Source organism: Coturnix japonica, chromosome 7 (assembly GCF_054131305.1).
Source record: "Coturnix japonica strain WE chromosome 7, WE-NBRP24, whole genome shotgun sequence".
In the NCBI taxonomy this organism is placed as follows: Eukaryota; Metazoa; Chordata; class Aves; order Galliformes; family Phasianidae; genus Coturnix; species Coturnix japonica.
Genome location: NC_140669.1, coordinates 29,113,034 through 29,140,720, shown reverse-complemented (window position 1 = coordinate 29,140,720; position 27,687 = coordinate 29,113,034). Strand labels below are relative to the sequence as shown.

The window sequence follows — 27,687 nt, the reverse complement described above, 5'->3', positions numbered from 1 at the left end:
ATTTGATGAAAATTAAAATGAAGTAATTCCCAGATGCCATCTGTATGTTCCTTCGGAGACCCTTTTCTTCTCTGCCATGTTTTTCCTTTTCTGAAGATCACTATTTTGTCTTTTGTTCCTATGATGATCAACAAGACTGCAGACCTGATAGTTTTTGCCTACTGATGAGCTGAGGTGCCACACTTTCCCTATGCCACACTCTAAGAACTCTGCTCTAGGAGCTATGTGCCCTGTAATCTACTCAAAAGGTTTTTTTGTTGTTGTTGCAGGTAGGCAGCTCTATGGATTGTTCATATTTGAACCAGTGACCACCTTGAATTTGAGGCCTCAAGCCCAGCTGTGGTACATGCATACCATAAAGATAACTTTTTAGCACTGTTACCAGTGCTACTAGACTTCACTATGTGAATGGCTTATGGTTATACTAAGCTGTGAAGGGCAGCATGAAGCCTTCACCATTTGTATATTGTAGCCTATCTTTAGTATTTTTAAGTAATTATTTTGTAATTCTACTTACTGCACATGGTTCCACCTTGGACTGTTTTTGGAACATTCTTCACCAGTTAAATGGACATCTTTCATTTACTGCATCCAGATGATTTTTAGTGTTCTGTATCCAGGGTGGTTTTCTGGGTCCAACTAAACCTGCTGACTCAGAAGTGGCTTTTTATTTAGCAAACGACTTGCTTTCCATTCAGTCTGTGAGATCAGCAAGTAGATTTCACACTGGAGCAGCTGAACTTTAGTTTTCTGTATCCCCAGTCTGGTTGCTGTTTGCAGTCCAGAAATAACACGCTGATGGAGGAAGCAATGCAAACTTTCCTACTGTATGTGATAGTTCTCAGAAACACAGCTTTCCTTTCCCCTATGGCAAGTGAAAAAGAGCTCTTTTCAGTACGGGGTATTTTGGGTTTTAAATAGTCTCTTTGTACTGATGGCATGTGTGCTCTTTTTTTTACATGTGTTTCTACTGTTTGTAATTTACCTCTGGTGATTGTGAAGCTGCATGGGAAATAGAGCAAGCTGCAATCTGTCCATCTGTGAAAAATAAGGAGCAGAGCCTAAATCTGGGCAAAGACTTGCTCACACATTATGACCTCTTCTCCCTCGATTGCAGCAGAGCATCACTGTTGATCTGTTTCCTGCACAGCAGAAGGTGGCAATTCCTCCTTTTTTTCCACATCAGGCCTCTGATTCTATGAGACAGTTCTTTCAGATCTGGAAGTATTATTTAATTTAATTATAACAAATACACTGAACCTCCTGAGATATTTAGTTGAATTTTCAAAGTGCCAAAGTAGGACTGCAATGTATCTCCTACCCCAAGATCTCTTCCTTGATAGAACTAGAGCTCCAAGCAGGAGAAGCCACAGCCATAAGACATCCTAAGGATAGAGGGAACTTAACCTAAACAGAACCTTTCACTGCAGAAGCATTCCATTTGGGATAATGTTTCATTTTGCCTATGAATAACAGATTGCAAGACTACAAAGTTGCTCTTGCCTTTAGGATTCATAAAGCGGTGACTTAAAATTGAAGCGATGACCTCTTAGATAATGCTGATGGTTTCATCTGTTGTGCCAGCTTGAGGCAGAAGTGAGAGCAGAAAATGGCCAAGGTAGCTGAAGTTTTCATCACAGTATCTAATCTGAATTAAAACAAAGTAACATGACAAACAGACACAAGTAGAGGCAGGAACAGAATATACTGATAATCAGTTATTATAGTTTATCAGTTATTATAGATTATCAGTTATTATAGTTACGATAATTTAGATCATATGCTATTTATAAAACAAGGAGTTTAAAGTATAAGCAAGCCATTTAGAAAAGTAGGCAACAGAACTGGCTTTTTTAGGTTGTACCTTATTTCCTAAAACCTGCTCTCAAGAAGAAATTGTTCTTGGCTGTTCTCATAAGATAAACAGCACTAGGTTGTCCCCTCAGACAGATGCCTTGGGAACAGCCTGACCAGGGGGCTGCAGCAACAGAAGACAGGCTCTGTGTCTGTGTGAGAAAGGAGTGGGATTCTGCACATTTAGCATGGGAACATGGTCTCCTGAACACACAAAAAGCTCTTGAAGAAATGTCCTCTGTTGTTCTCAGTGGAATTTGGCTGCAGCTCAGTAACCACCTTACACAACACACTTGTGTATCATCTGGGATAGTGCAAAGCCAGATTTCTTCTCCTGGTCTAGTTCAGCGCAAGGCAATGGGAGCTTGCACCAGCACAAGGCTGGCAGTGATGCAGGAGCAGAAACGAGCAGAGGATGCAAGCTGGAAGGTGGGAAAGCTTCTTTCTGTGGCAGCCATTCAAAACATCTGAGAAACCTGTGACCTCAAGAAACTGCTGAGCAGCACATTCCCAGAGCTGTGCTAACTTCCTTACACCCACATCTTGTTATTTACCTAAAGGGCTTCAGTCCGTATAAGTAAATTTTTCTTAACACAAGTAGCTGGAGAACATGCAGTTTGAACCTAAAAGCAACAAGCAGTTGGAACTTAAAGCAACATTTAAGAACTTAGTACTTGCTGTGTGTTTTTTGTGTGCCCAAGGTGTAAAATCAAACTGGGCTTTCTCAACTATTTGTGAAGAGTCAGGACTTCACACTGAGCTGCTTTGGGGACACAGTTGGTGTTACTGTCAAGAAGTTCCAGAGGAGCATTATTGTGCTTCTCAGGGCCTAATGCAAAGTGAAACTGAAAGGCTGAAGAGCTGTTTTTTACCCTTGTTGCTGTTGTTTAAAGGAAACTTAGCAGCATACTGATTGCTTCCATGTTTTATAGATGATTAACAAAGAAGCTTACAACAAAAACGTGGAAGGAAACATATACTGCAGGGGAAAACACTACTTGCATGAGAAAAACATGGAACAGAATAAGCATAAAGTGTAGAATGCCTTTTGGAAGTTTACACAATTAGACAAATACCTGTCAGAAATAAGTATTCACCTCAACTTTCCTCTGTAAGGGCAATCTGCAGCAGTTTCCTGTCTCCCTAAATTATATTTCAGGCTGTCATTTTCCTCTTGTTGTCTTCTAACTCTCCTCCTGGCCGTTGCCTCTTGCCTGCATGGAATCCATCTCCATCTGCCCAATCCCACTAACCAACATCTCCAAGGGACTCCCCAGGGTCAAACTGTCCAGCAACTGTTGAACAGAAACACAGAACACACAGATATGGATGCTGCTTAAACATCTTCACACAAATTGCAGTTTGTAGTTTTGCCCTGTTCTTGAATAGCATATATAAAGCTCTGAAAGGAAAACGGTAGCCATGTTATGTCCTGTCCCTTCATGAAAGGGTTATCATTCTAAGAACAACACTTTTCAGCCTCCATGCAACTAGGCTTGTTGGGTTGGGAGGCAGCTACCAAACCGATCAGCATCACCTCTCATTAGAGCAACATCAGAGCAGGGCTGCCTGAAGGCAGTGCCACACTCAAACCCCACTGGTGCAGCCTCAATCTTTTCATTTGCTATTTATAGCTACTGAAGCTGCGGGTCCCTGCTTTCAGCTGACCACTTGACTGAGTGCAGAACATTGGAGGCAGGCAATTCCTGCCCTAAGGCTTCCACCCCCGCTCTCTGATCTGTGCCTCAGCCCCAGCAAAGATGTGAGTGACTACTTCCTTGAGAATCACTGACTGGGAAGGATGCCAGAGCTACTCCAGAGTTACTGAACACTGACCTCTACATAACAGAACTATTTAGTCACTTGTTGAGTTCCTGGTCTAATTGGAATCACGAGATTAAATTCAGTCTCCATGCTCTTTTGTATCAAATCTTTCTGATTAAAAAAAAAAAACAAAACACAACATACTTACAAACCATAACAAAAAAAACCAGACAAGCTTTGGAAGTACAACTAAAAACTGCTTTAAAAATAAAGCATTCCCAGGCAGCAAGACTGTGAGCAGACCAGGCATGCAAGTTCCAGCTGTCCCTCTGCATTCTTCACTCACATTATTGCCATTCCTTTCAATAAGCATTTTCAATTGAAGTTGGTAGAATATCACCATTAAATGTGGCATAACAGAACAGAAATGAGAAACCTACTTCAACACAAAAGTACGCAATAAGGACATACTGCGATCCCAAAACATGCAGTGGAAAACCAAATTGGTCAGGAAAAAGGATAGAAACATTACTTGTGATAGATGGATATTTCCTTAATGAAGACTCCTGGTACACTTCCCAGCATATACCTGAATGCCATCTCAATTGCCTCCTGGTCATACCCGATCACTTACCCATTAGACACTCTACTTGCACAAGAAAACGGCAACTCCAGGAGAAAACTCAACACACAAAAAAGCTTTTTCCTTACCTTAGAAGTATCACTAACCTACTGGTCAGCACAGCATAGCACCAGGCTGCAATGCATCCTTATGAAACTTATGAAATGATACGGGTAGATTTCTCTAATCAACTTCCACTCCTTTGCTTTCATATCTGCTATCTCTTGTTATTCAAGAAAAAGACTTACCAGGCTTTTCCAGTATAGCACATGCTTTGAAAAGGGGAAAAATATTCCAAAATATAAGAGAGACTTAAATTGAATTTTAACAGGGATTATTTTTTGTTTGTTTGTTTGGTTGGTTTTTTAAAAGTAAGGGTGGACAGGCACCAGAAGAGGCTGCTCAGAAAGGTGGTGTAATTCCCATCCTCAGAGACAGTCAGGTCAGACTGAATGAGGCACAATCCAGAGCAGATGTCCTTGTTTGTTGCAGGGAGTAGGACTAGATACCTCTTACAGGTCTCCTCCAACACAACCATATGATACAATGAAATACCTACTTCTTATTACCTGCTGCAATTATGAATGTAGTCCACTTACTCCATATCCACTTCTGCTAAGGTTGCACAGAAAAGTCAGGCAAACAACCACTTCTTTCCAACAACCTTCTGTATCATGGACAATACTCACAGACATAAAAGTTATTTAAGAGTTTGTTTGTTTTCTTAATAGAACTGGGTTCAGAACAGGCTACTAATTCCTGCCAGGGTAGTTCCTGGATACTAAGTAGAACACTGCTCTGTCAAATCCTAGGTAATGCCATGTTTATCTATCTTCATCTATCAACTGCTTGATACAGATTTGAATGATTGCTCATAGTACATAGTGTGGACCAAGAAACTACATTCACATTAAAGTACAGAATATAATCCTTACAGCAAAACCAGCATACTGTCCTATCCTTAAAGCTCAATTATGAATTACAGTACTGTCCATGCACATGAACAAGTGACAGCTTTTTCAATAACAGTTGCCATTCCTTTCAGTGTTTCTATTTTCAGTGTCAGAAGATTAAGTACTGGCCACTTGATTTTCCAATGCAGTACAGCAAACAGCTAAACAGGGAGAGCATCACTCTTACCGCCCAAGTTTACTTAATGACTGGAATATAATTTTCATTACAGCTAAAAACACACAAGTACTGTCAAAACAACTGTACTCACATTAAGACCACAAAACATGAGGAAAATGTTCTAGACTCAGAGGTACTGAATCACCCATCCACCATCTCAGAAGTAGAGGAACCTCTAAGCAGGAGGCTTATGACTCACCCATTTACAACACTTAGAAGAACTCTCCCAGACTGCCCTACCATATCTTGACTTCAGCGGGCCATAAGCTCAAGTTGCTTGTTGCTCTTCTTTGAGCCTTAAGTGGCCTGGTCCCATCAGGGGAGATTTGCTAACTGATCACAAGTCACTTAGTAAATTCAGTTTTGCTAGTAGCCTTTGAAATACATTTGCAAGGGGAAAACATACAGGTTAAGTATTTAAGATCAGATACAACTGAAAAAAGTTCTGTTTTCTCAGTGAAGTTCAAGTTGCTAAAAACAACAGCCAAAGGACTTGCAGGATTTTTGGAAGATTATTTAATCCACAAAGCTGCAACTTTAACTATAAAAAAAGCGTACATTTAGAAAACCGATATCCAACTGAAGTCCATTTTTCTTATTTTTCGTAGTTCTTTTTCCTCAGATTTAGACAGTTTATGTGTGGTCTCTCCTAACGATTCCATAGGCATTGCATCTTCCTGTTGCATTTCAGTAACAGCGTCTTCATCATCTGAATCATCCTCTGCTTCCTCACTTTCCATTTCAACTTCCTCAGGAGCTCCTTCAGCACTGAATGAGGATACAATTGTAAACAACCAGTGAAGTTGTTGGATAGTTGTGATACTACAGAGTAAATTATTACAAAAATAACTTCAAGAAGGCACTGGGTTTTTTGTTTTTAAGTATCAGACTTGTGAGGAAGCACTGTGCTTCTTCTGCCATCTCAATTACAAGCCATCTTTCAAACAACCATTTTCTGCTTTCAGGAAGCTTACCAAGCATACATTTTTCTTTCCTCTGCAGATCAGCATGTGCACATTAGCATTACTTATCAAGTAATGTAGCATTTAGCATAGAATAAACATGCAGACGAGACAAATAAGGCCTATCTGCTCTTAAAACCTGAAAAAGCTTAATTGGACTTAATTACTACAGCACCTAGCATTTTACTAGGAAATTTTCATTTTTTCTTAACAACAGTGTGGCTTCTGAAGCAGCCTTTCCCTTCTGACTTAGCATACTCAGAGTTGCACAGAAAACTTACCATTGGCAATGCAGTAATTTGACATTATTTGATCAAATGCCTGCCTCTTAAGTCTTAGTTTAGATATCATTAAGTTCTACATGACAGCAGAGTACTCCTTAATGTCACTTGTTTTTACTAAAGACTCATTTATCATACTTAAAATCTCAACTGAAGGCACACATAGAAAAAAACATTAAAATCATACTTGAAAAGAAAAACATTAATAAGGAAATGCTTCTGCACAGCTATATACAGTTGCCCAACCCTCCAGTTCCAATACTCATACGCAATTTAAAACGCACAGCCATACTAATCACCAGTGTCAAAGTACAAGCTCTAGAGCAGCAAATATTTACACAGGCCACTGACCTCCTAAATTCCTCAGTACTGAAACCGCAGACAAATTCCTGCATCATCTTCCTATGTGATTTTTAGCACTTCTGTTGATGCTGCAGGACTTTTACTTGGGTAACCTCATAAGAAAGCTAGCAATACCAGCTAACACAACACAGCAGAACTGATGACACTGCTGTGGTATCAGAATACAACGTACATATAAAAACATACCAAACCAGCATTTCTTCAGGCTAAGTTGTGCCTACGCAAACCATCCTTTCATTGGCCTTAGCAAATTTAGGATGGCCACTGATACCAGTGACATATTAGCGTCTTAATCTCAGTAGAGAAACATGAAACACTTAAATGAATAAACGGTACAAGTAAAAGAACACTCTAGTTGGCTTCACTTTAAGTGGCGAGATAATAAAGTAGCCTTACATTACCATTAATAACCTTGGTGTTTGTGACCATTTTCTAGGACCCCATCTTAGTCTCAAAGGAGCACACATCCACACACTTTAAGTCCTTATCACATCATGCCACTAAACTGGGATCAAAGCACTGTCTGACAAGCTTGCCTGTCTTCCCAACCTTATTTTGTGAGATTAATTAGGAATTAAATTATAACTCAAAACTAACTCTCAAGTGCTGACCTTAAGATTAGGACTACTAATTATTTAACGTCCTCATTAAAACATGGACAGCAGCAATGAATGCTCTTAGCAAATCTGCTGTCCACACTAAGCTGAATGAACACTGAACTGAGGCTGACATCCTGAAGGGAAGGGAAGCCATTAAGAGGGATCTCAACAGACTGGAAAGCTGGGCCCCCATACACCTCAGGCTGTTCATACAGGCCAAGTGCATGGTGCCATACCTGACTTGGAGCAACCCTAGACATGACTACAAGCTGGGCAGGGAAAGCACAAAGAGCAGCACTGTAGAAGATAACTTCAAGGCATCGAAGACAAGAAAATAAACTATGAGATGATGATGTGCCCTTGCAGCCCAGAAGGCCAACTGTATCCTGGGCTACATCAAGAGATATGTGACCAGCAGTGAAGGAGGTCAATGTCTCCCTTTGCTCAACTCTTGGGAGACTCCACCTACAATACTGCATCTGAGTCCAGGGACCCCAGCAAGAGAAAGCTCTGCACCTGTCAAGCAAATCCAGAAGAAGCCATGAAGATGACCAGAGGGCTGAGAACCTCTCTTAAAGAGAAAGGTTGAAGGAGCTGGTCCTGTTCATCCTGGAAGAGAAGGCTGTGGGGATACCTCAATGTGGTCTTCCAGTACTTGAGGGGAGTTAATAATAAGGAGGGAGAGTAAGTTCATCCACAAACTAACGACAGTGGGATAAGGGAGTAGTGATTTTTAAATAAAAGAGGGGAGATTGAGATTAGATGTCAAGTGGTAATTCTTGACCCAGAGGGTGGTGAGGCACTGGCACAGACTGCCCCAAAAAGACATTGATGCCCCATCCCTTTAAGAGTACAGGCACAGGTGGGATGGGGCCACAAGCAGCTTGACCTGGTGAGTGGCAGCCCTGCCCCTGGCAGCACAGTTGGTACTACATGATTTTTAATGTCCCTTCCAACTCAAGCCATCCCAGACTTCTACAAACCTTACCCAGAAATCAATTTAAATTTATAAAGAACATTGGAAAGTCAAAATACAAATTATGCTTAAAAGTACGTGATGCCAAACAACAGGAAAACTAAGATCAGCAACTGAAAAGGCCAACACATTTAGCAGCTTGTCTTGCTTATCTCTCTCAGTTGTGGGTTGTTTTTTTTTGGCCATTAACATGTTGCCTCAATTAAGTACTCACCTATATTAAAAGAATCGCTAAGAACGCTGGAAGACCAGTCTAATGCTTCAAATAAAGATTTAATTCACCTCAAGTAACTTAACACAGAAGATTTCTTAGAATCTCTCTTACCTTTTGTTCTCTTTGGAGATGAGCAATGAGTTAATAAATATGGGACACAGGAAGGAAGCAGATGGCAAAACGTGTGCTGGAGTGTGCAGGAGCTGAAGAGACATAGAAGAGGATTCATGAAAGCTTCCGCTTGCCATGATTTTGCTTACACTCTCAGTGTAATTTCTCCTACCTCTTTGACAGCAGGGGATTCTTGTTGGTGGTGACGGCAAATCATTTTTCCAAGGTCTACATCCCCTCGAGATTGTTGATGCCTGTGCTTTCCCAACAACAAGCTAAATGGGGTCACAGGAAGACTTTCCTCCACTGCCAGCTTGAATTAAAACAAAAACAACAGTTTGTAATTGAAAGAGAACAAAGTTATAACTGCAACTTAGTAACACAGATTGAAGTTGCATCTCATTTTCAGCTTGCATAGTTCAAGTAGAATTTAAAATCAAACCAACTGGCACAGTTCTACACTCAGGTTCAACTCTGAGCCATATGATAGCTCTTCAAACTCATTCTTTGTCAGGCATCTTTTCCAACAAATACCCCACAAACATAATAGAACTCCCTAGAACCCAGACTTCAGCTCTTGGAAAAGACCACAAGACATAAGTTCACTAATACACTACTTAATTTCCAAAACCAGAAGTTGGCACATGAGCCAGGAAAACTGAAATAGGGCTTTGATATGCCACTTCCAACTAAAAGATCCTTTATACCACACTATCTGCTGAGTCAGCCAATTGCTTATGTTGAGGTAGAACACAGTAACTTCCCCTTTGGCATTTTTCTAGATCAGCATCTCTTACAGAGAAACCCATGGCTTATAACCACATTCCAACTGAACTTTACCTAAGGACGACATCAGCTTGTATTTCCATCTACTTGCCTAGCAAACCAGTCAATTAAGCGCTACTGTTTTATTCCTCTCATAAGGCATACAGCAATTCTTCAAAATGAATTTATAAGACTATTTCACATCCTACCTCTCCATGTAAATACGTAACTGAAACCATTTGAAAGCTTTTTGCCACTGATAAATCAAAGGGGACTGACAACAGCTCCATCTTCACTAAGAATTAACAAACGTGCCATATTCTAGATTCCAAACAAAACAAACCAAAAGAAAGAGCTTGTTTTAGACCAGGGAAATAGGAAAGTAAGAGTATAGCTTACTAATACTTTACTTTCTAAAGGTTTTCCAAACAGTAATTCTGCCATTAAGTAAAAAAAGTACTGCTCCTTCAGATAACTGCCTGAAGCTTCACACTAATGTGATGAGTCTTCTCACAATGAAAGGTAATTTGTATCCAACAATGAAACACCAGGAAAACATGGACCCGCTCCGCTCACCCCTAAGAGAACACAGACAAATGTTACCTGCGTGCTTGATGGCGTAAGTCTTTCTTCTAGAGACTTTGTGCTAACTGTCAATAGCTCCTAAAATAAATAATGACATACAATTAAAATACATTAAACTGCTCATTGTATTTCAGTACCTTATCTACAAAAGTTTGGCCCTAGGGCTTTTGTTAGTCAAGCAAAATAAGCATACACCTCTTGATTTTTAGAAAGAACCCAAAGGAAGCATAAAAAGGTCTAAAGGCTCTGGATAGCCTTTATGGGCAGAATAGAACTCAAACTAACTGCAATCACACTAATAAAACAGATAGAACTGATTATTGTGGGAAGGATTTGCATAACTATCAATACTACAGCTCCTACACACTTAAGCTCAACAGTGTAAAGCTATAATGGCATAATAATATCAGGGTGGCAAAGTCTCGAACTACATCAAATGAGAATGAGCCCAAATGCAACAGCCACAGATACTATAAATGAAAAAAAAAGAGCTGCTAACCTTTGGAAGGCCTCAGGTAGGCAGGTATCTCCAGCAAGAGATGCCCTTATCTCCACAACCAAGCCTTAAACTAAGTCTGGGAAGGGATGGATTCTGGCTCCTCCCCTTCCAGTCCCTCAGATACAATGCACACAGCTGAGCTCCCCTGGCTCCATCACTGCTTATGTCCATGACTTAGCCTTTGCACTACAAATAGCACAGGCAGCGTTCCCATGTTACCAAGAAGTAAACTCATAGACTCAGCAGCAATTAAGCGTTATTCTTCATGTAGTATATTTCCACCCCCCTACAAACCACCTGCCCCACCAGTGACTCTTTCTTACTTGCGTATCTGTAAGAAAAAAGAGCTGGGAATTTCTTAGCCAAAGGTGTTTCTCTGAACTGATTGTTTCAGGTTCATCTCTTGGAACAAAGGCAGCACACTGGATCCTTTCCTTACACAAATTCCTCTGGATACAGACTGGACGTGGCTCATTTGGCTTAAATACAAACACTGCAAATACAAGAACACCTTGCTTTTAAATCATGAAATTCTAGATAGCTATCAAAGCATCATGCATCACAGCCAAAGTGCTGGACAGGACTGCCTTGAAACAGGAGTTTTATTTAGATACGCTGAACACATAATTTAAGGTCCTTTTCACAGTCAGCCAATTCTGACAACACACTTCAAAGTGAGCTTGTCTGTAGAACAGTAGTTCTGGAAATATTGATCTTGACTTAGATCACAAGTTTCATACCTAGCTCTAAAGCCAACCATGATTTTGCACTTAGAGGTGAGTGCTGAGACAGTTTATCTTACACCATAGTCTGTTCTGGAAACACATTATAGGAATAAAAGTCAGGAAACACGTTTAAAAACTGACATTTAACTGTACTTAACTGCCACTGGACAACATAATTCAGTTTTCCCCAGGTTGGCCACAGACTCAGGTCTGACTAATGGCTTTTACGGAGCTGAATTCTAAGAAAACTTTTTACATAAATTACACTTTTCCAGTTTTAAGTTCCACTGACTACTGCTCATCTAAAAAGCCTTTGTACTCACAGCTGGACTCTCTAAAGACCCAGGAGAAAGCAGCAATATGTTCAGAAAGGGGATCAGGTTGCAGAACTACGACACTGAGGTGAGCACTCCACTCCACTGCAAAGAAAACACAGCAATAACCAGATGTGAAAAGAGAATTTTATTCAGGTGTTTCACCAAATAAAAGGTCAAATGGAAACGACCCACACAGTTTAACCTCCACATAAGGCATTAAACTACGGTTATTCATAGATAAATAGAAAACACACAAACATTATAAACTGTATAAAGATGAAGGAAATGCTAGCTGTTGTGTTAACAACCATTTATAACATTATTCACTACACACGTGCATACTGGGCAAGACACTGCCTATACTCAGGAACAAAAGACAAATCCACAGGACATTTTGTAGGGGGTCAAACTAGAATCAGACACCAATAACTTTAAGGTATAAATAGTATATTCTAAGGTTAAACGTTTTCACTTCCACTCTAGCATGCGTTTAAGCTGATCTTACATGCACAGCTGAGCAGGTTCCAGCAACAGAGAAAGCCGTGGTCAGTGGCACCAATAAGGTATTTAGAACACTTTAGTCTCCCAAAGCAGATGCTCCTACAGAAGAAAACAGCCAAAACAAGTTAATGACCTTGAACTTTGGTTTCTGTTTCCCAACATAGTTTTGGTTCACTAATGACAGACATACTCATTAAAGATTTAGTTCTGATATTTCATCAGGTGAAATTTGCATTTTGTTTTCACCTCTGGCAGCAAGACTTGCACACACAGGACCCACACACAGGTCAGGGAGATATCAAGTAAACTAGAGTCTGTAAGGATTACAGAGAATTTGGAACCAATCATACAGTATTTTGACTTAAAACAGCAACTTAAAACTCCTAAGTAAGTGATAAAGCTTTAATTACTACAAAGTGCTAATACCAGGGCTGGGAAAAACACCTCTAGAATGTCTAGCATTGTGCTGAGCACTAGCAGAAGGGAAGTAGTAATAAATAAAGTCAATTTTAATCTAATAGCTCACTCTGACTGAAGATGCACCATTTGTTTCCAGCCACTCCTATTTCTTGTTCTTGTTTGAGAATAAAAACGGATTTCTAATGGTACATGAGAATGCTTTCAAAAAGGCAAAGAAATCCTCTCTATTTAAGCAGAGCCATTTAAACTTACGTATTTCACAGACACTTAATATAGTAAATAGAGTACCTTATTTCATTTTATTATAGCATATAGCAAAAGCTTGTAAAGGAAAAAACCTCTCAAAGGAAAAGCTTGCCACTGCAGCAAGCTACAAGGGAAGCATTTCCCTCAGATACAATTGAGAACTAACAGGCTCTCATGATTTTCCTGCAGACCTATTTTAGGAACAGAACTCTCTATCTCAGACAACCAGTATGAACAAAACAAACACATCCCAAACTTGAAATCAATTATCTTCCAGCAATACTGAATTTCTGAGTACTTAGAACACTGCAAACATGCTATATTTAGCTGTTCATTTTAGACGCCTTCTAGATATTTGGAACCTTCCACATGAATCCAGCAACAGTGTGGAGAAGCAGCTAAAGAACTGAAACAAAGCTGCCATTTAGTTGTAGCATCCTGCTCATTCAGAATCTGTTTATGTACAGAGAACTGGCACAGAGCTTCACTACACGGAGCAACAAAGTAACCTACTGGCCTATTTTCTTAAGACAAGTACTAAAACAGATAGTTGACAGGGATCACAAACCGCTGTACTAATTGCACGGCCCTAGAAGCCTATATTGAGGTCGTCCTATTCTTTGCATCTCTACTTTTTCAAGAATATCACACTTAAGAAGAATGAAACACTAACTTGTTAAATTGATACTCTTCCAGTACTTTGATTCACCTTCAGAGTAACAGGGAAGTAGATACTATGCTTGTTTATGAACTTAGACTATTAACTCAAAGCTTGGGTGAACATACTCCAACCTGAAATCCTACAACATGATTCTACCTGTTCCAACAAGTTCAGAAAGAAATAACAAGCTAGATGTAAAGCCGTACCTTATTTTTCCAGGTGGATGGCAAAACGTACACTTCAGATCCCAAGTGCTGGAATCCCATACAGTGACAGTTTCCTCAAAGCTAACAGCAAGCAAAGAGCCATCTTCTGAGAAGCAGCAGTTGGTGGCCTGGTAGCCATGGTAGCTGCCTACGAAGTCACAGCTCCAACTCAAACTTTGCTGCGCTGCAGTGAATAATCAAATCAATTACATTCAGGTCTATACACAGAAAGAGAAGAGCTCAAATTGCAGTGCTGCGAAAGTGGCTCAAGAGCAAGCAAATTTTCTTCCAGAAGGCATCAATTTTTGTTTAATACAGAGAACCTACAAGAAGCATCTAATAGGTTTCCTATTTGCTCCGTCTTGCACCATACCAGTGAATCCCATGACTGATATGGTACAGCATATGTAATCATTTAGCCAAATAACAGACAGACATAAGATTAAGAAAAGATACTCAAGTACTTTTGCTCAACATCTACTCTTCTTAAATACCTTATTCTTCCTAAACTGTAGCCAGAACACGAGCATTATTAAGTTAGAGCACAAGTTGCATTTAATTCCAAGAAAACTTGTGGGTCATTTATACAGTGTCAGGATAACAAAGAGACCCATCAGCTTGCTTTCTTGCCTTGTTTAACCTGCCAGCCTGTTCTACTGAGATATTTTTTCTATAGTTGATAATGACTATAACAAAACAAAGGGATAAACTTAAAACCACACACTCACATCTTCCAGTATAGAGTAATTTTTACAGCCTGCCTTTAAAACTTAAATAAGATAAGGAAAGAGAGCAAAGTAAGTTCAGCCCATATGAATAAGTCCTTGATATTTAAGTAAAAGCTGTGAGTTGGTGACCACAAGACTTAAAGACTAGAACCACATCCCTTCAACGGCTCAGCGCCCTCTAGCGGCACAGCAAGAGACTTGCTACAAATAAAAACACGAACTGTGGTCTACATATAACTAGTTTGCTTATTAATTGCTGCTAAAAGAAGCTGCATTATGTCAAATACTTGGACCTACACAATCTTCTCCTTCCCAGGACAAGCACAAGCAAACTCAATTTATTTGTACTTCCATGCATGTTACAGAACATAATCCCATCATGTATTGTGCTTCTGTAAGAAGAAATTTAGAATACTATACCTGCAAAAAAAGAAAATACAGCTTCCTAGAGTGGAGAAACCATTCTAAAAACACCCCTTTAAATAACGAATAGAGGCTGCCACACCCTTCTGCAGCAAGCTCTGTCAGGTCTTTATATGGAGGTTCCTTACACAACAAATTCTCATATCACATAACTACAGCAAAAGCCCATGGCAGAGGACACTCCGGAGAACACAATACTGCAAGCAATAGCAAAGATAAACACAGGGATAGGAATAGATGACCTAGTTTTGAAAGGATTAACTTAAGGTCAGCATTATAAGGTGACAAATAGAGCATATTATGCTTTGACCATAATTACCCTCTGGATCAGAGTCTTCTACTATCACCCAGACCTTGAACACGCAGTCTCTCCCAGTTGTCACCAGCATCAGAGAGTCATCTTCCAATTCCTCCATGTCACGGAAGCACATAGCCGTTATGTGATCATCGTGAGGCATACTTATTCTAGTATTCAGTTTAAAGCTAGAGAAACATTCAAAGAAAGCTCTAATTAGATAGTGAAAGTGCTAATGCATTTACAGATCCATTTTCTTCCATTAGTTCTGCACCTCTACAGATAGAAACTCAGCAGCTAATATTCTTGCTTATATGAATGTCATCCTCAAACATACAGCCTGAAAACAGGGAAACCTCTTCCACATTTAGGTTACCAGTCACACTACTACTGCTAAGCAAGTCAGCATTATTTTACTTCATTTTCTCTTTAAAAAGTTAACTTGTATTTATTTTTTTTTTTAGTCTATAAAGTTGGGGAAATGTCTGAACCAGGGGCCTATTACTTCAGAGAAGAAACAAACAAGAATTAATAATTTTATGTAACCTGAAGAGACCGATCAATTAACAACACATCTGAGAGGCACTAAAAAACCAAATAACCTGCACATCCTTCCCATCCAGCCCAATAATTTAATATCAAAAACATTACAGAATTAAAGCCCCCAGCCACCCTGTACAATTAATATAAGCAAATTAAATTCTTAAATTCAGAGCAAGTATTCACAATTGTCTTTCATTTAGTTTGAGGGTTGTTTGAGCGCTCCACACACAGTAACCCCTTCCTTGGGTCTTCTCTAGAATGTTACCAGTTAGTTTGGAACACCATGTCTTTTCAAGACAAAGCTTCTATAGGAATCTGCATGATACTTAACCTACAGACTTAAACACCTAGAGGACCAGCTCTAATTATCATTACCTTTGTGTTTTCTCATCAAAGAGCCACAGCTTCAACTGTAAATCCAGGTCCGTTTCTTCTCTCTCTTCTACTGTTGCTAACCACTTGCCTTGGGCACTGAATGCAACACTTACCAAGTCAAATTGGTTTAAACCCACTTGCTGGATGTATTCTTGCTGAACAATATCCAACTGAAAAACAAAGCAAAAGTTCTAAAGTTCAAGTGCAGATCTAGAGATACCATTCACTAAGCAAAGCAGAAGGATGCCTTGAAACGACTAATTAGAACTGAGTGGGCTGTGGCACAAAAGTAGCAACTTAGGAAATGCAATACTATGGTACGTAAATACCACAGTAACATTAGGAGGATAATGTAGGGGGATGTTAATGACAGATTGTTTATATGTAACATTTTACAAGGAAGAGGACATCAGCAGGTGAATGAATTTTTCCAAACAATGTTTACCTATGCTTACAAGTATTACAGATCCTAACAAAGCAGAAAAAAGTATCTCAGGCTGGAATCTATTCCCACAGCACAGCTGATGGCTTGTCCTTGTTTACCATATACAGTCTTCAAAGACATTCTGACATGTAAGTAGAACCAAGAAATGAAAAGTTAGCACAGGCCTGTCCAACTTACACTGTAGAGCTGTTTGTCACTTTGGAGACTGTAGAACTGCAAGTGGCCAGGCTCCCCGTTCAGGACCAAAGCTTTGGTTCTAGGATCAACCACTAGGCCAGTCTTGACATCCCTGGCTGGGAACAAGACAACAAATAACCGATGACTGAAAGAGACACACTGTACGCCACATGCAGAAAATAAACTTAATCACACATACCTTTAATTAGCCCTTGAATAGTTTTGGCAAATCTCAGGTTGCTGTTGATTATACTAATTCCTGAAAGGAAAAGCATACCAAGTAATGCAAAAACCTTTCATAAGTAAATCACAACTACAGCAGAGAAGGGAACTTAGTTATATCTACTTAACTAAATATATATATAGCACATACACAACTTCTCACAACCTGTCAGACTCCAAAAATCAAGAGGAAAAGCCAAGCTATAAGCAGTCCTCAAACAAAACTTGCACAACTAACAAAAGATCAAAAGACTGCTTTAAGCATCTGTCTGCTTGAGCTGAATTAACAAAACAGAGCTCATATACATTTGCAATAAGTTGTAGTTAAAATGCTGACATACTGTTGTCTGTATGCAAGGTGCAGTAGAAAGCGCCATCAGATGAAATGGTGACGTATTCAATAGCAGATCCCAAGCGAGGAAGGAAATCCTTGTTGTAGTCTGATCCACTGTGCCACTGAACTAGAACGGATTCAATTCCTCCACTCAGCAAGTTAGTTCCTTTTCATATAAGAGAAACACAGAGGTTTTGTTTTAGAAATAACATCAGCATACGCATGACAATGACATAAGCACAGATTCCCAGAAAAGCCTTTCTTTAACTGTCGCATACAAATGAATTGTTCCTCATATCCAGCCCGGGCACTACACATAGCTACACTTCTTGTTACCCTATGTAAAATTCATACAGAAACTTAGATAAATAACAGGAACTTCTGCCTATGGTACAATTTAAGAAATGCTTTCTAACTATTAAATCCTATTATCTTTTGGATTACCTGAGTACTTGTATTAGAATATAGAATATATTACTTGCTCTGCTTCAACTAGAAGTATATTGCTGTTAATACAGTGCTAAGGAATACCTTTATGTGATAACTGACTGGATTTGTGCCACTAGGCTTAAGCTCAGTCAAGCCTGAGTCTGTTTATTTGGATTCAGACAAGAACTTATTGGTATTGCTGGCAAAAGGGAAGAAGGTGTTAAGTAGGGTTTAAGATATTTTACAAGTTAGATTTGACGTTCTGTCAAAAGTGGAATGTCATAAAAATGGGATGATAATAGCAGGGTGGCAAAGGCTCCAGCTACAGCAAAAGAGAGCAGGCCCAAAAGCAGCAGCCACAGATGCAGAAATGAACAAAAACAGCTGCTTACCTTAGGAAGGCCTCAAGTAGGCAGGGATCTCCAGCAAGAGATGCCCTCACCTCCACTGCCAACCCTCAAATGAGGCCAGAGAAAGGGAGGAACCTAGGCTTCACCCCTTCCAGTCACTCAGATGCAACGCATGCATCCAAGCTCCCCTGGGTGGCTTGGCCTTCCCACCAGGTGCTCCATTGTACTTTTTCCATTGCACTTTGTACTAAGCATGTCCACTACAGGCAGATCTTAGACATAACAAACATCAAACCAATTTGTATAAAGAAAGCACAGCTGCTCTCAGTATTTTCAGATCCTTCCAGGACATACTTAGAGTAGTCAAAGTCAGTAAGTGGATTATATTGAACTTCTGTTGAATTCTCTGTTCCCAACAATTTGGCTTTTAAAGATCTTTGTACTCACCTTCTAGTGAAAAAGCTAGATCCAGGACTTGATCATGATGCCAGTGCAGCGTAGAGAACGTGTACTCTCTTTGGTGGTTGAAGTTTCTCCTGTGGAGAAGAACGAACAGCTTTTTTAAACACAGACATGGACAGCAGGGCAAACAAAGGGGAATGCTGAACACCATCCTTCCCTCTAACCTCTTGACTATACAGCCTTAGTTTCTTGAACTCATGTAGAACAAAAGGAAATAATCATACACCAGCAGCTTGCCTAATGCATGCTGTACACCACCCTTGGTTCACCACACAATGCCAGTAGCATGCTGTCAGTAGGACACCAGCTGCCTGCAACTGCTTACTACAACTGCTCTTACTTTTTCAAATACATTTTAAAGTAACAGTGTGTTCTCACAGGAGTATCTTCCTGTTTGACATTAAAGTGTACTCTCAAGTCAACACCAGGATCACAGATCAAAGGGTTTGCTATTCTTTACTCATTTTGTTTCTAAGAAAATCACAACAGCAAGAACCAACTAGACTTATCTGCTCAGATCTCACTTAATTCCCATGCTCAAGTCAGACTACAGGGTACACAGGTGAATCACAACATGCATACCAGAGACGAATCTTCCCATCAGCGTGGCCAGTTGCAATACAATCCTCCTGAGGATGGCAGGCTACACAAGTAAAGATGTTGTTTCCACCTTTTTTATTTGTTGCTCTCAGAGAAAACCTTCAAGTTAAAAAAGCAACTTCAATTATACAACATATAGGTATTCCTTTTTTTTTTTAAAAAAAAAAGCATTTAAAGAGACCAACTGATGCACCAACACACATGAGAACCATTCTGAGTAGCAAAATTAAAGACCCCGAAGTTCCTAGAAACCAACGTAGATAGTGAGAAACAGACATAGTCAAAAATCTTTCTTCCCATTTTATTTCATTAGATCTCTGACCTCAATCAAGCTGAAAGCCTTCTCTTTGTTCCACCGTCCCTGTCCACTTTTCCTTGGATTAAGCATCACTTCTTTCAGCCCAGCATCAGGCTAAGTAATTAACAGTAAAAAGTAATTACTTGAGCTAAAAAGTTCAGCTACCAACACAACTGCTGCAAACACTCTGACTCCTTAAGAGGAGCTTCTAATATACTGGGTTGAGCTGCACATACACCTCACCAGTTAACACAGCAGTTTAAACACGTCAAATAGAAGCAATAGTTGTGTAACTATCAGAAAGATCAACAGAACAGAAAGAAGATACAGGAAGTGCAATGACAAGAGGACCAGAGTGAAAGAAAGGTGCTATAAAGAGGACTGCTCAACCATTACTGACAACCCATACTTACTGCAGAAAACTTCAGAAGGGAGAGAACTCCTGAGGGAGATCCTATCCCAGCAGCAGTCAGCCCTTAAACTGTGTCTAAGAGAGCTTCAGCCAGACCCCACCCCCCCAGTTACACAGCTGAACTGCCTTCACACGTGCTCCCAACACTGACCAGGTTCTTCCCCCAGGTGCTCAATCAGTGCTACAAGCCTTGACTCAACACTTCCCATACAACTTAATGTTCTCACTCATACCTGTTCAATTGCTTCCTTTTAAGGAAATAAACTTGGAGATGAACATCCTTTACTGATGCCACATATTCACCCTGTTACAATAAAACAGCAATCAAGAAGTTAAAACATGCAGATTGGGTACTAATACATAAATGAAAAATAGAGAAAGTCATGTTTCACTAAGAAAGGACTTAAAATTGGCGAGAGATGTTAAATCATGTTGTGTTTTTTTCCATAAAAAAAAAGCACAGTACACACAGATAACAAAGTCATTTCTTCAATTAAACGGAGCTTCAAAAGCTTGTGGAGAAATAAGAACATGCAAGTAACAGAATACAGCCAAAGGTTCATGAAGGTATAATTTAAAAGAAAAGATTTGATCAAGGAGCCTAAAGTTCTGCTGTACTTCTATAAAAGCATAAACAGTATCTAAGTTAACTGTAAACTAAACCAACAAAACAAAAGCCAATCCCCCCAGAGGTGAATGTACCTCTCTTCCAAATGCAGTACACTTGGGTGATGCATCCACAACCTCCAAAATCACAGACAGTTCCTTGGCTTCCACATGTTGGCCTGCTACTTTTGTCAGCTTAACTGAGACCAGCTGGAATGTACCTGGACAAAGGAAAATCTGTTAACAAAATACTCGCACAAACAGGTTTATACTCTGTACACGTGGAATAATACAAGTATATAGTTGTAACTACAGAGTAAATAGCCAGAGGGTATCTAATAAAAAGACTCGCCAGTGCTGAGGCTTTCAGGTGAGATACATGCTCACCAGCGTTGAGGCTCACCACAGAAAACTCCACAGAGGCTATCTCCATAAAGAGACACTACCTTAGTGGTGGTCAGCTCTTAAATGGGATCTAGGAGAGGTGGAGCCAAGCACCACCCCTTCCCAAAGCACAGCTGAACTACCTTCATGTGCTCCTGTAGCTGATTCATCTCTTGCCTCAGACCATTAATCAGAGCCTGAATGCTGTGATCAACAGTTACCATTACATATACACACTATAAAGGAGATTTTCAACTATTCTACTGTAACATATTAGTACCTTTCAGTAGTTTTGAGCTGAATACCTTTCAAAAAAAATAATTATAAAAATTATATTCTAATTCCAACAACAGCACTGAGGTTCATGGCCAAGATAGTGGGTTCAGGTGCAGCTGCAAGCAGAACACAAACAAAACATGATACACACAATACAGACCTGCAGCTGATCTAACACTCAAAGAATATCAAGACTAACACATTAAAACACTTCACAGCATACAGCTCAGTCAGATGCTGCTGCTCAGACTGACAATAACACTGTAAGGATGGCAGCAATCACATCGTACCTCTGACACCACTCTTAGGAATGATAACAAACACTGAATCCTCAGAAGTAGGCAGTGCATACAGGGCCAGGAGCCGATATCCCACAGTGAATGTCTGGGGAAGAATACAAGTCCAACAATTAATGCACAACATTTTCAGCTGACCAAAAACAACATCACTCAACAGGAACAGCTCATCGTACCTTAATAAGAATCCCATCTGTAAAGTCCCACAGCTTAATGGTGCCATCAAGGGAGCAAGAATAGAGCTGAGAAAAAACAAAACACACACAATAAAACAACGAACCAAACATTAGTTACAAGAATCGGAATCACAGAATGACCCGGGTTGGAAGGGACCTCAAGGATCATGTAGTTCCAACCCCCTGCCTGGCAGGGCCACCAAACATACACCTTTACTAGATCAGGTTGCCCAGGGCCCCGTCCAACCTGGTCTTGAACACCTCCAAGGACGGGGCATCCACAACCTCCCTGGGCAGCCTGTTCCAGGGCCTAACCACTCTCCTAGCGAAGAACTTCCCCCTAACATCCAACCTAAATCTTCCCTCTTTTAACTTAAAACCATTTCCCCGTGCCCTGCTATTGTCAGCCCTTTCCAAGAGTTTACTCCCCTCCTGGGAACACAGCACGGTCAGGTTTTACATCGAATCCCTAACTTTGTACTGAAGCACCGAGACTCAACGCGGCTCAATCACCGCAGACAGACACGGAATAGCTCCGTGCCGCCATCGCACCCGATTCCTGCCTACACACACCCGCACGCCGCCCCATCCCACCTGCATACGGTTGTGCGGGGCGAGCTGCACGCCCGTCACCAGGTCGCTGTGCCCCCGCAGCAGCCGCACGAGCTCCTCGGTGGCCACGCTGTACATCTTCACGAAGTCCCCGGAGGCGCACAGCAGGAACCTAAGAACGGAGGACAGCCGTGAACGTCCCGCGGGGTCACCCGGACCCGGCCGGAGCCCCAACCAACCCCCCCCCGGCCCCGGTTACTTGTTGCCGACGGAGAACACGGCCCGAGCGCCGTGCAGGGACCCGCCGCCGCATCGCACCACGCGGAGCGCAGCGGGAACCACCATCTTGATCCAGCGGAACCGCCCGGCCCAAATTCCGGCACGGAGCTCCGCCCAGTTCCTGCACGGCTCGGAGCACGTGGACGGCTGTAGGGGCGTGAGACACCGGCGTTAGGGTGGGCGGCCACAGCAAAGTGATGTGCGGAATTAGACTCTGTAAGAGGAGAGTGGTTAGGTCCTGGAACAGGCTGCCCAGGGAGGTTGTGGATGCCCCGTCCTTGGAGGTGTTCAAGACCAGGTTGGACGGGGCTCTGGGCAACCTGATCTAGTAAAGGTGTATGTTTGGTGGCCCTGCCAGGCAGGGGGGTTGGAACTACATGATCCTTGAGGTCCCTTCCAACCCGGGTCATTCTGTGATTCTGTGATAACCAGAGATAGGTTATAAAGCATGTACGTGTTTATTCAGCGCTGGGCACATGGGGGATCACTCCTCCTATCACACGAAAGGCAGGAGCGTTACAAAGTTAAAGAGCAAGTGTATACATCATCAAATGTCTGAGAAATCATTAACATAATCATTGTTTATGTGGAACCTCATTTACATGCTGTCCCTCCTACTGATGCGTGCGCAGTCCGTAGTGGGGGTCTCGCTCCGGTGGTCATTGGGATGAAGTCAGAAGTCTTCCTCAGGTTACTTCGACCCAGCTCCTCTACTCAATCAGTCAAAATCAATTTCTTTGGTTCCCTTTCCCTTCCAGCTGTATTGTCTTAACTATAGACTCAGCTGTGCTATCCCAGCTGTGTTAGTAATGTTGACATGTCCCACTAGTCCTTCTGACATTCCCCAAGGCCTAGGATGCTTTATCTTCATGAAGGGTCCCTATTTTCTTGATTCTTGTTTTCAAAAGCAGCCGTCTGACATGCCGCAGTCGCACATCTCCAGTTTGCCTTTAGCTGGTTATTAAACAGCCCGAGGTAAAGTGACGTGTGCGTTCCAACTGCAACACAGGAGTGTCCATACAAAGATGAACTTAGCAGTGTCTGAGCTCAGGAACACGCTGTCCAGAGGCTGTGGGGTCCCTTCTGTGGAGACATTCCTGTGCGAGCTGCTGTGGGGACCTGCTGTAACTGCAGGGACAGAGTGATCCCACAGCTCCCTTCATACACCGCTGTGCTTCTATCACCTTTCTATTATTAATTGTGTGCTACAGCAAAATAACCATTATTTTACAAAGTTAGTCACAAGGTCTGAAATCTTGCATCATAAACTACACAGTGTTCCTGAAAACCATAAAATTAAGGTAAAGACCAAGCAATGGCACTACCAGGTCAGTGCAACACAAAAAAGCACAAAAAGCATAAAGAACCAGAACAGCTCCTTAGATTATCAGGAGGATTTGGGCACTAAGAGTTGCCCTAAGGTACCTGTTTCTTTTCTGGTTAATGAATGAGCAAGGAACAAAAACCAATCTCAGCTGTTGGCAATACTAATTTAGATTCACGTGGTTGAAGTGGGGCCTTAGTGCTGTATTTGAACTAGTTCAAATGAACATATGGTAACTACAATGTGCAAAGCCAAAGGTGTTGGCTAATGTTTCTTCCAGAGTAACACCTAGGTTCTATTAGGGACCGCAGTGCTTTCAGCATGGCTCTTATTCAAGAGGAGTTGTGATTTTCAAAGTGCTTCAAGGTATATAGTTCTATTGTGTGCACTGCAGTGAATCAAGTGATTAGTGGATACAGCAAATGGCTGTTTGCTTTTAGAATCCCCTGTGTGACTTAATGAGACATTTTAAATAAACCAATGAGATCAAATGCATTTGTTCTGAAACACTAAACAGCATATGGAGAAGATATTACTATATCAACTTAGGTGGAAAACTCCCCAGGCAAAGAGGCACATTCTAAACCAATCTTGCTTGTTTGGTTCACCTACAGTGTCAAGATTGTGCATTTGTTCACTGTCTGCAAACTTGCTACTTCAACACCAAAGCCTGCATTAATGGCCCAGTAGACAACCCTGACTTCAGGCAGCAGAATCAAGTCTCTTAAGGTAGGATGCGATGTACTTCTGTACCATTTTGATGTGTGAAATCAGTATCACAATTTAGGGTATAAGCTTTTGAAGTAATGATTTTGCTCCCCATTTATTACTTAGTGGATTTGCTTTTTTGAAACCTTGCTTCATTTCAGTCATGCAACTTAATAGAACAGCTGATTTCTTACCTCCCTCTGCTGAGGAATGCTCAGAATTGGCTACAGTCAGCTCCCTGCTTGTAAGCTGCATGCTGCTTTAAACTATGTAGATAAAGTATTTAGTAGACTTTAGAACTTGACCCACAGTTTATAAATAATACAACTAATCTTAGGTGTCTTTTGGTAATATATTAAAATCACAGGAAAATATACCTAATACTGATTATCTTCTATTAGTTGTATGTGATGTTCTAGGTAACTCATACAGTGGGGTAAATCAGGAGTTCTCCAGTGGGAGAAACAGCTCTTTAAACATCACAGATGAGATGATAAACTTTCTAATGGTGCTTCATGATGGCTAGGAACACTAGAGGGTGCTAGAAGGATAACTACTGCAATAAGAACTGAAAAACTAAGAAATAAAAAGCAAGTTGGGATGTCCCTTAAGAACCTCTATACAAACCCAACATTCCTACATACAGAGTTTCTTACTTTTTGCTACTACACCTCACTTCAGCAAAAAAGCAAAACCAAAACTGTGTTGCCAAATAATGAACTGATAGTATAAAATACTCTGCTTCCTTAATGTTAATAAGAAGATAAAGATATTATTTGAGACCATGAAAACAACAACTCATCAAAATAACAAAAAACAGAAAGAATTAAACTACAGATACTCACTGTATCCACTACAACATGCAGTATTCCTACTTTAGCTTTGATTATCTAAAGCAATCTCGTACTAACAAAATGCAACCCATTGTCTATAGTTGAAGGCAACACTAGTGTCTCCTTACCTTTAAAAATAGAGCATTAAGATCTTCTGTGAACATCCTTTCTGTGCGACTAAAGAAATAACGTACAGCATAATTGTTGAACAACAAAATTCAACAGTAACTTGAACAGCTAAAAAACAAAAAAATCAATTATGGATGATGTTTTATTGCATGCAGTACTATTCAGCATTCTCACCGCCTAAAAAGACTTCTGTAAATTATTCTTTACTTGTACCATAATTGTTTTAAGTAGCATTTCACACAATAACATACAAAATTTAAGTATTTCTTATTAAATTCATAGCAGATAACTACCTCTTCACACAAAGCACCATATTAAAACTGCTTAAGCTTGTAAAAGTTAACAATAACATATGAACTAACTACACAACTCTTTCTTTTTCCTAAAAAAGTTTTAATTAAATGTAGTTTTTAAATTAAATGATTAGCATACAGTAAGCAAAAGAACAATTCTTAAAACAACAAAAATACAACAATAGCATAATAACAACAGAGCAGTAAAGCTCTTATAATTATCCCTTTGACCTTCTGGCCATGACTCAGTATTTCTGCCACACCTCTATTAAAAACAGCATGTTTCAATGTATTCAGTATCAAATAAATAAATCTAATATAAAATTAATATTGAAATACCAATTATGCTATTGTGGAGTTTATCAGAGACTAAAGACAACTAATAGATGTTTGGTTGTTAAAGTGCAAATGCTCAGTCATGCCTTGAAGCAGTGATGGAGCACCTGGTGGGAAGGCAGGGCCAACCTAAAGAGTTCAGGTGCATGCAGTGCTTCTGAGTGATTGGAAGGGGAGGAGCCAGGATCCACCCCTTTCCAGACCTGATTTAAGGGCTGGCAGTAGAGTTGGTATTTTTTGGTGGTTCCTGTGTACCTGAGGTCATTTGAGAGTAAGTACTTTTTTCTTTTTGTTTTTGTAATTATTATATTTATGCATATTTTTTGTGAGCATAGTCTGGGGTTTTGTTATTCCCCCTTTGTTGTGTTGCTGGAGGTAGTGCATCTGCTTTGCATTGTAATGATTCTGTTTATGGTGCTGTTTAGTACAACCTGTTTTAGTTGTTGTTTTAGTTTTGTGGCTGTGTTGTTTAAGGTGTGTGTCCTCAAACAAGCATGTGTCATTCCATACAGTTGTTTCTTAAGTTGTTTTTGTTTGTTTTTTTTTTTTGTTTTCCTTATCAGTAATAAAGTAGGCTGAGGTTTGTGCAAGTAGGGGAAGTGAGTACTGCAATATATATAAAAAAACTGGAATGAGAAAAAGACTTTTACTCACTGGAATTCTGTGCTTATAGTCCAACAAATGTTCTTAGCCTTTTCTCTGATACAAACCAGCTGTAGCTATGCATTACTTTGTGTAAACAGTATTCCCTTGCTTCTTGCATTTTCAACCACAAAGCAACAGATTTCAAGCTGTACTGTTCTCTTTCTATTTGTCTTGTGCTCTTTCTTACTACTAGTAATCTCAGTCTTTGTTATGCCCTTTCCCATTCCTGCTGGAAACAGCAGCAACGTGGCCCAGCAGTGAGTTGAGCCCAGTTGCTGGGGAAGCAGGCCAGAGATATTATGGCTTGGGTGGAGCTTTCTGTGTTGTGAGAGGTTTCACTGGTAAAAACAAAACCAGCAAATGAACAAAGAATTGGAAGTTGTGGAGAGAATGTTTACTTTCTTACAGCAGTTTATTAAGACTAGCTTTCTATATTGCTTTCTGAGGGGCTCTTCAGAAAGGTGCTGTAAGGCTTAGGTTTTGTATATTCTTTAAAAAATACTGAGATAGAGCTCTGTTGGGGTGAGCAAACTGAATGGAGCCTTAATGTCTAATAGAAAAAATCAGAGGTGATGCCTCAGTACTGAGGTTGCTCTATCTTACTTAATGTAATATGTCAAGTCAGAACCCATTCTTCCTTGTATTAACTCTGTATTTTTTCCTGCACACCTATTTTATATGAGAGACAGGTTCTCCACTTTAGTGTGGTGTATGGCACTAATGTTTCTTTCATGCCCTGGTGTTTGCTTTATAGGTGTCTATGCTTGGCTGAGGGCACATGTTGTTTCCTATTACAGGTTGCCTCAGAGATAAGTGGTGCTAAGAAAACTCTAGTTAATGAGCGTATTCAAGCTGATGAAAAACGCTTCAGATTTCTTTCCAAGGAATCAAGTTCCAATGCCTATCAATAGACTTTTGTCTTGCAGCTCATGGGTAGATTTTAAACTGTTGCATT

General features: G+C 40.4%; 1 protein-coding gene across 2 annotated transcripts; it reads right to left on the bottom strand.

Annotated features, from left to right (window-relative positions):
- Positions 1-2,951: 2,951 nt before the first annotated feature.
- On the bottom strand, positions 2,952-22,555 carry WDR75 (WD repeat domain 75). Of its 2 annotated transcripts, none has more exons than XM_085552802.1 (21): positions 22,445-22,555; positions 22,228-22,357; positions 21,634-21,699; positions 21,452-21,545; positions 20,598-20,722; positions 20,129-20,199; positions 19,168-19,284; positions 18,571-18,659; positions 17,352-17,510; positions 16,988-17,047; positions 16,789-16,904; positions 16,167-16,336; positions 15,273-15,436; positions 13,803-13,986; positions 12,274-12,368; positions 11,775-11,870; positions 11,050-11,219; positions 10,246-10,305; positions 9,050-9,190; positions 8,878-8,969; positions 2,952-3,149 (listed from the first exon to the last, which is right to left on the bottom strand). In XM_085552802.1, the coding sequence occupies exons 1-21, from the start codon at positions 22,528-22,530 to the stop codon at positions 3,134-3,136; spliced, it is 2,301 nt and encodes a 766-aa protein (XP_085408928.1). In that variant the 5' UTR covers positions 22,531-22,555; the 3' UTR covers positions 2,952-3,133. The 2 variants fall into 2 exon arrangements, with proteins under 2 accessions (XP_085408928.1, XP_015723319.2); XM_015867833.3 differs by lacking the exon at positions 2,952-3,149 and adding an exon at positions 5,873-6,139.
- Between the last annotated feature and the right edge of the window lie 5,132 nt (positions 22,556-27,687).

Coding starts and splice junctions, on each gene's coding strand:
- WDR75 (XM_015867833.3), bottom strand. CDS start 22,530: ATGGTGGTTCCCGCTGCGCTCCGCGTGGTGCGATGCGGCGGCGGGTCC. Junction 12,369..13,802: donor CATCCACCTGGAAAAATAAG/GTACGGCTTTAC, acceptor TTTCTTCTGTAG/GAGCATCTGCTTTGGGAGAC. Junction 6,140..8,877: donor ATCTCCAAAGAGAACAAAAG/GTAAGAGAGATT, acceptor ATCCTCATTCAG/TGCTGAAGGAGCTCCTGAGG.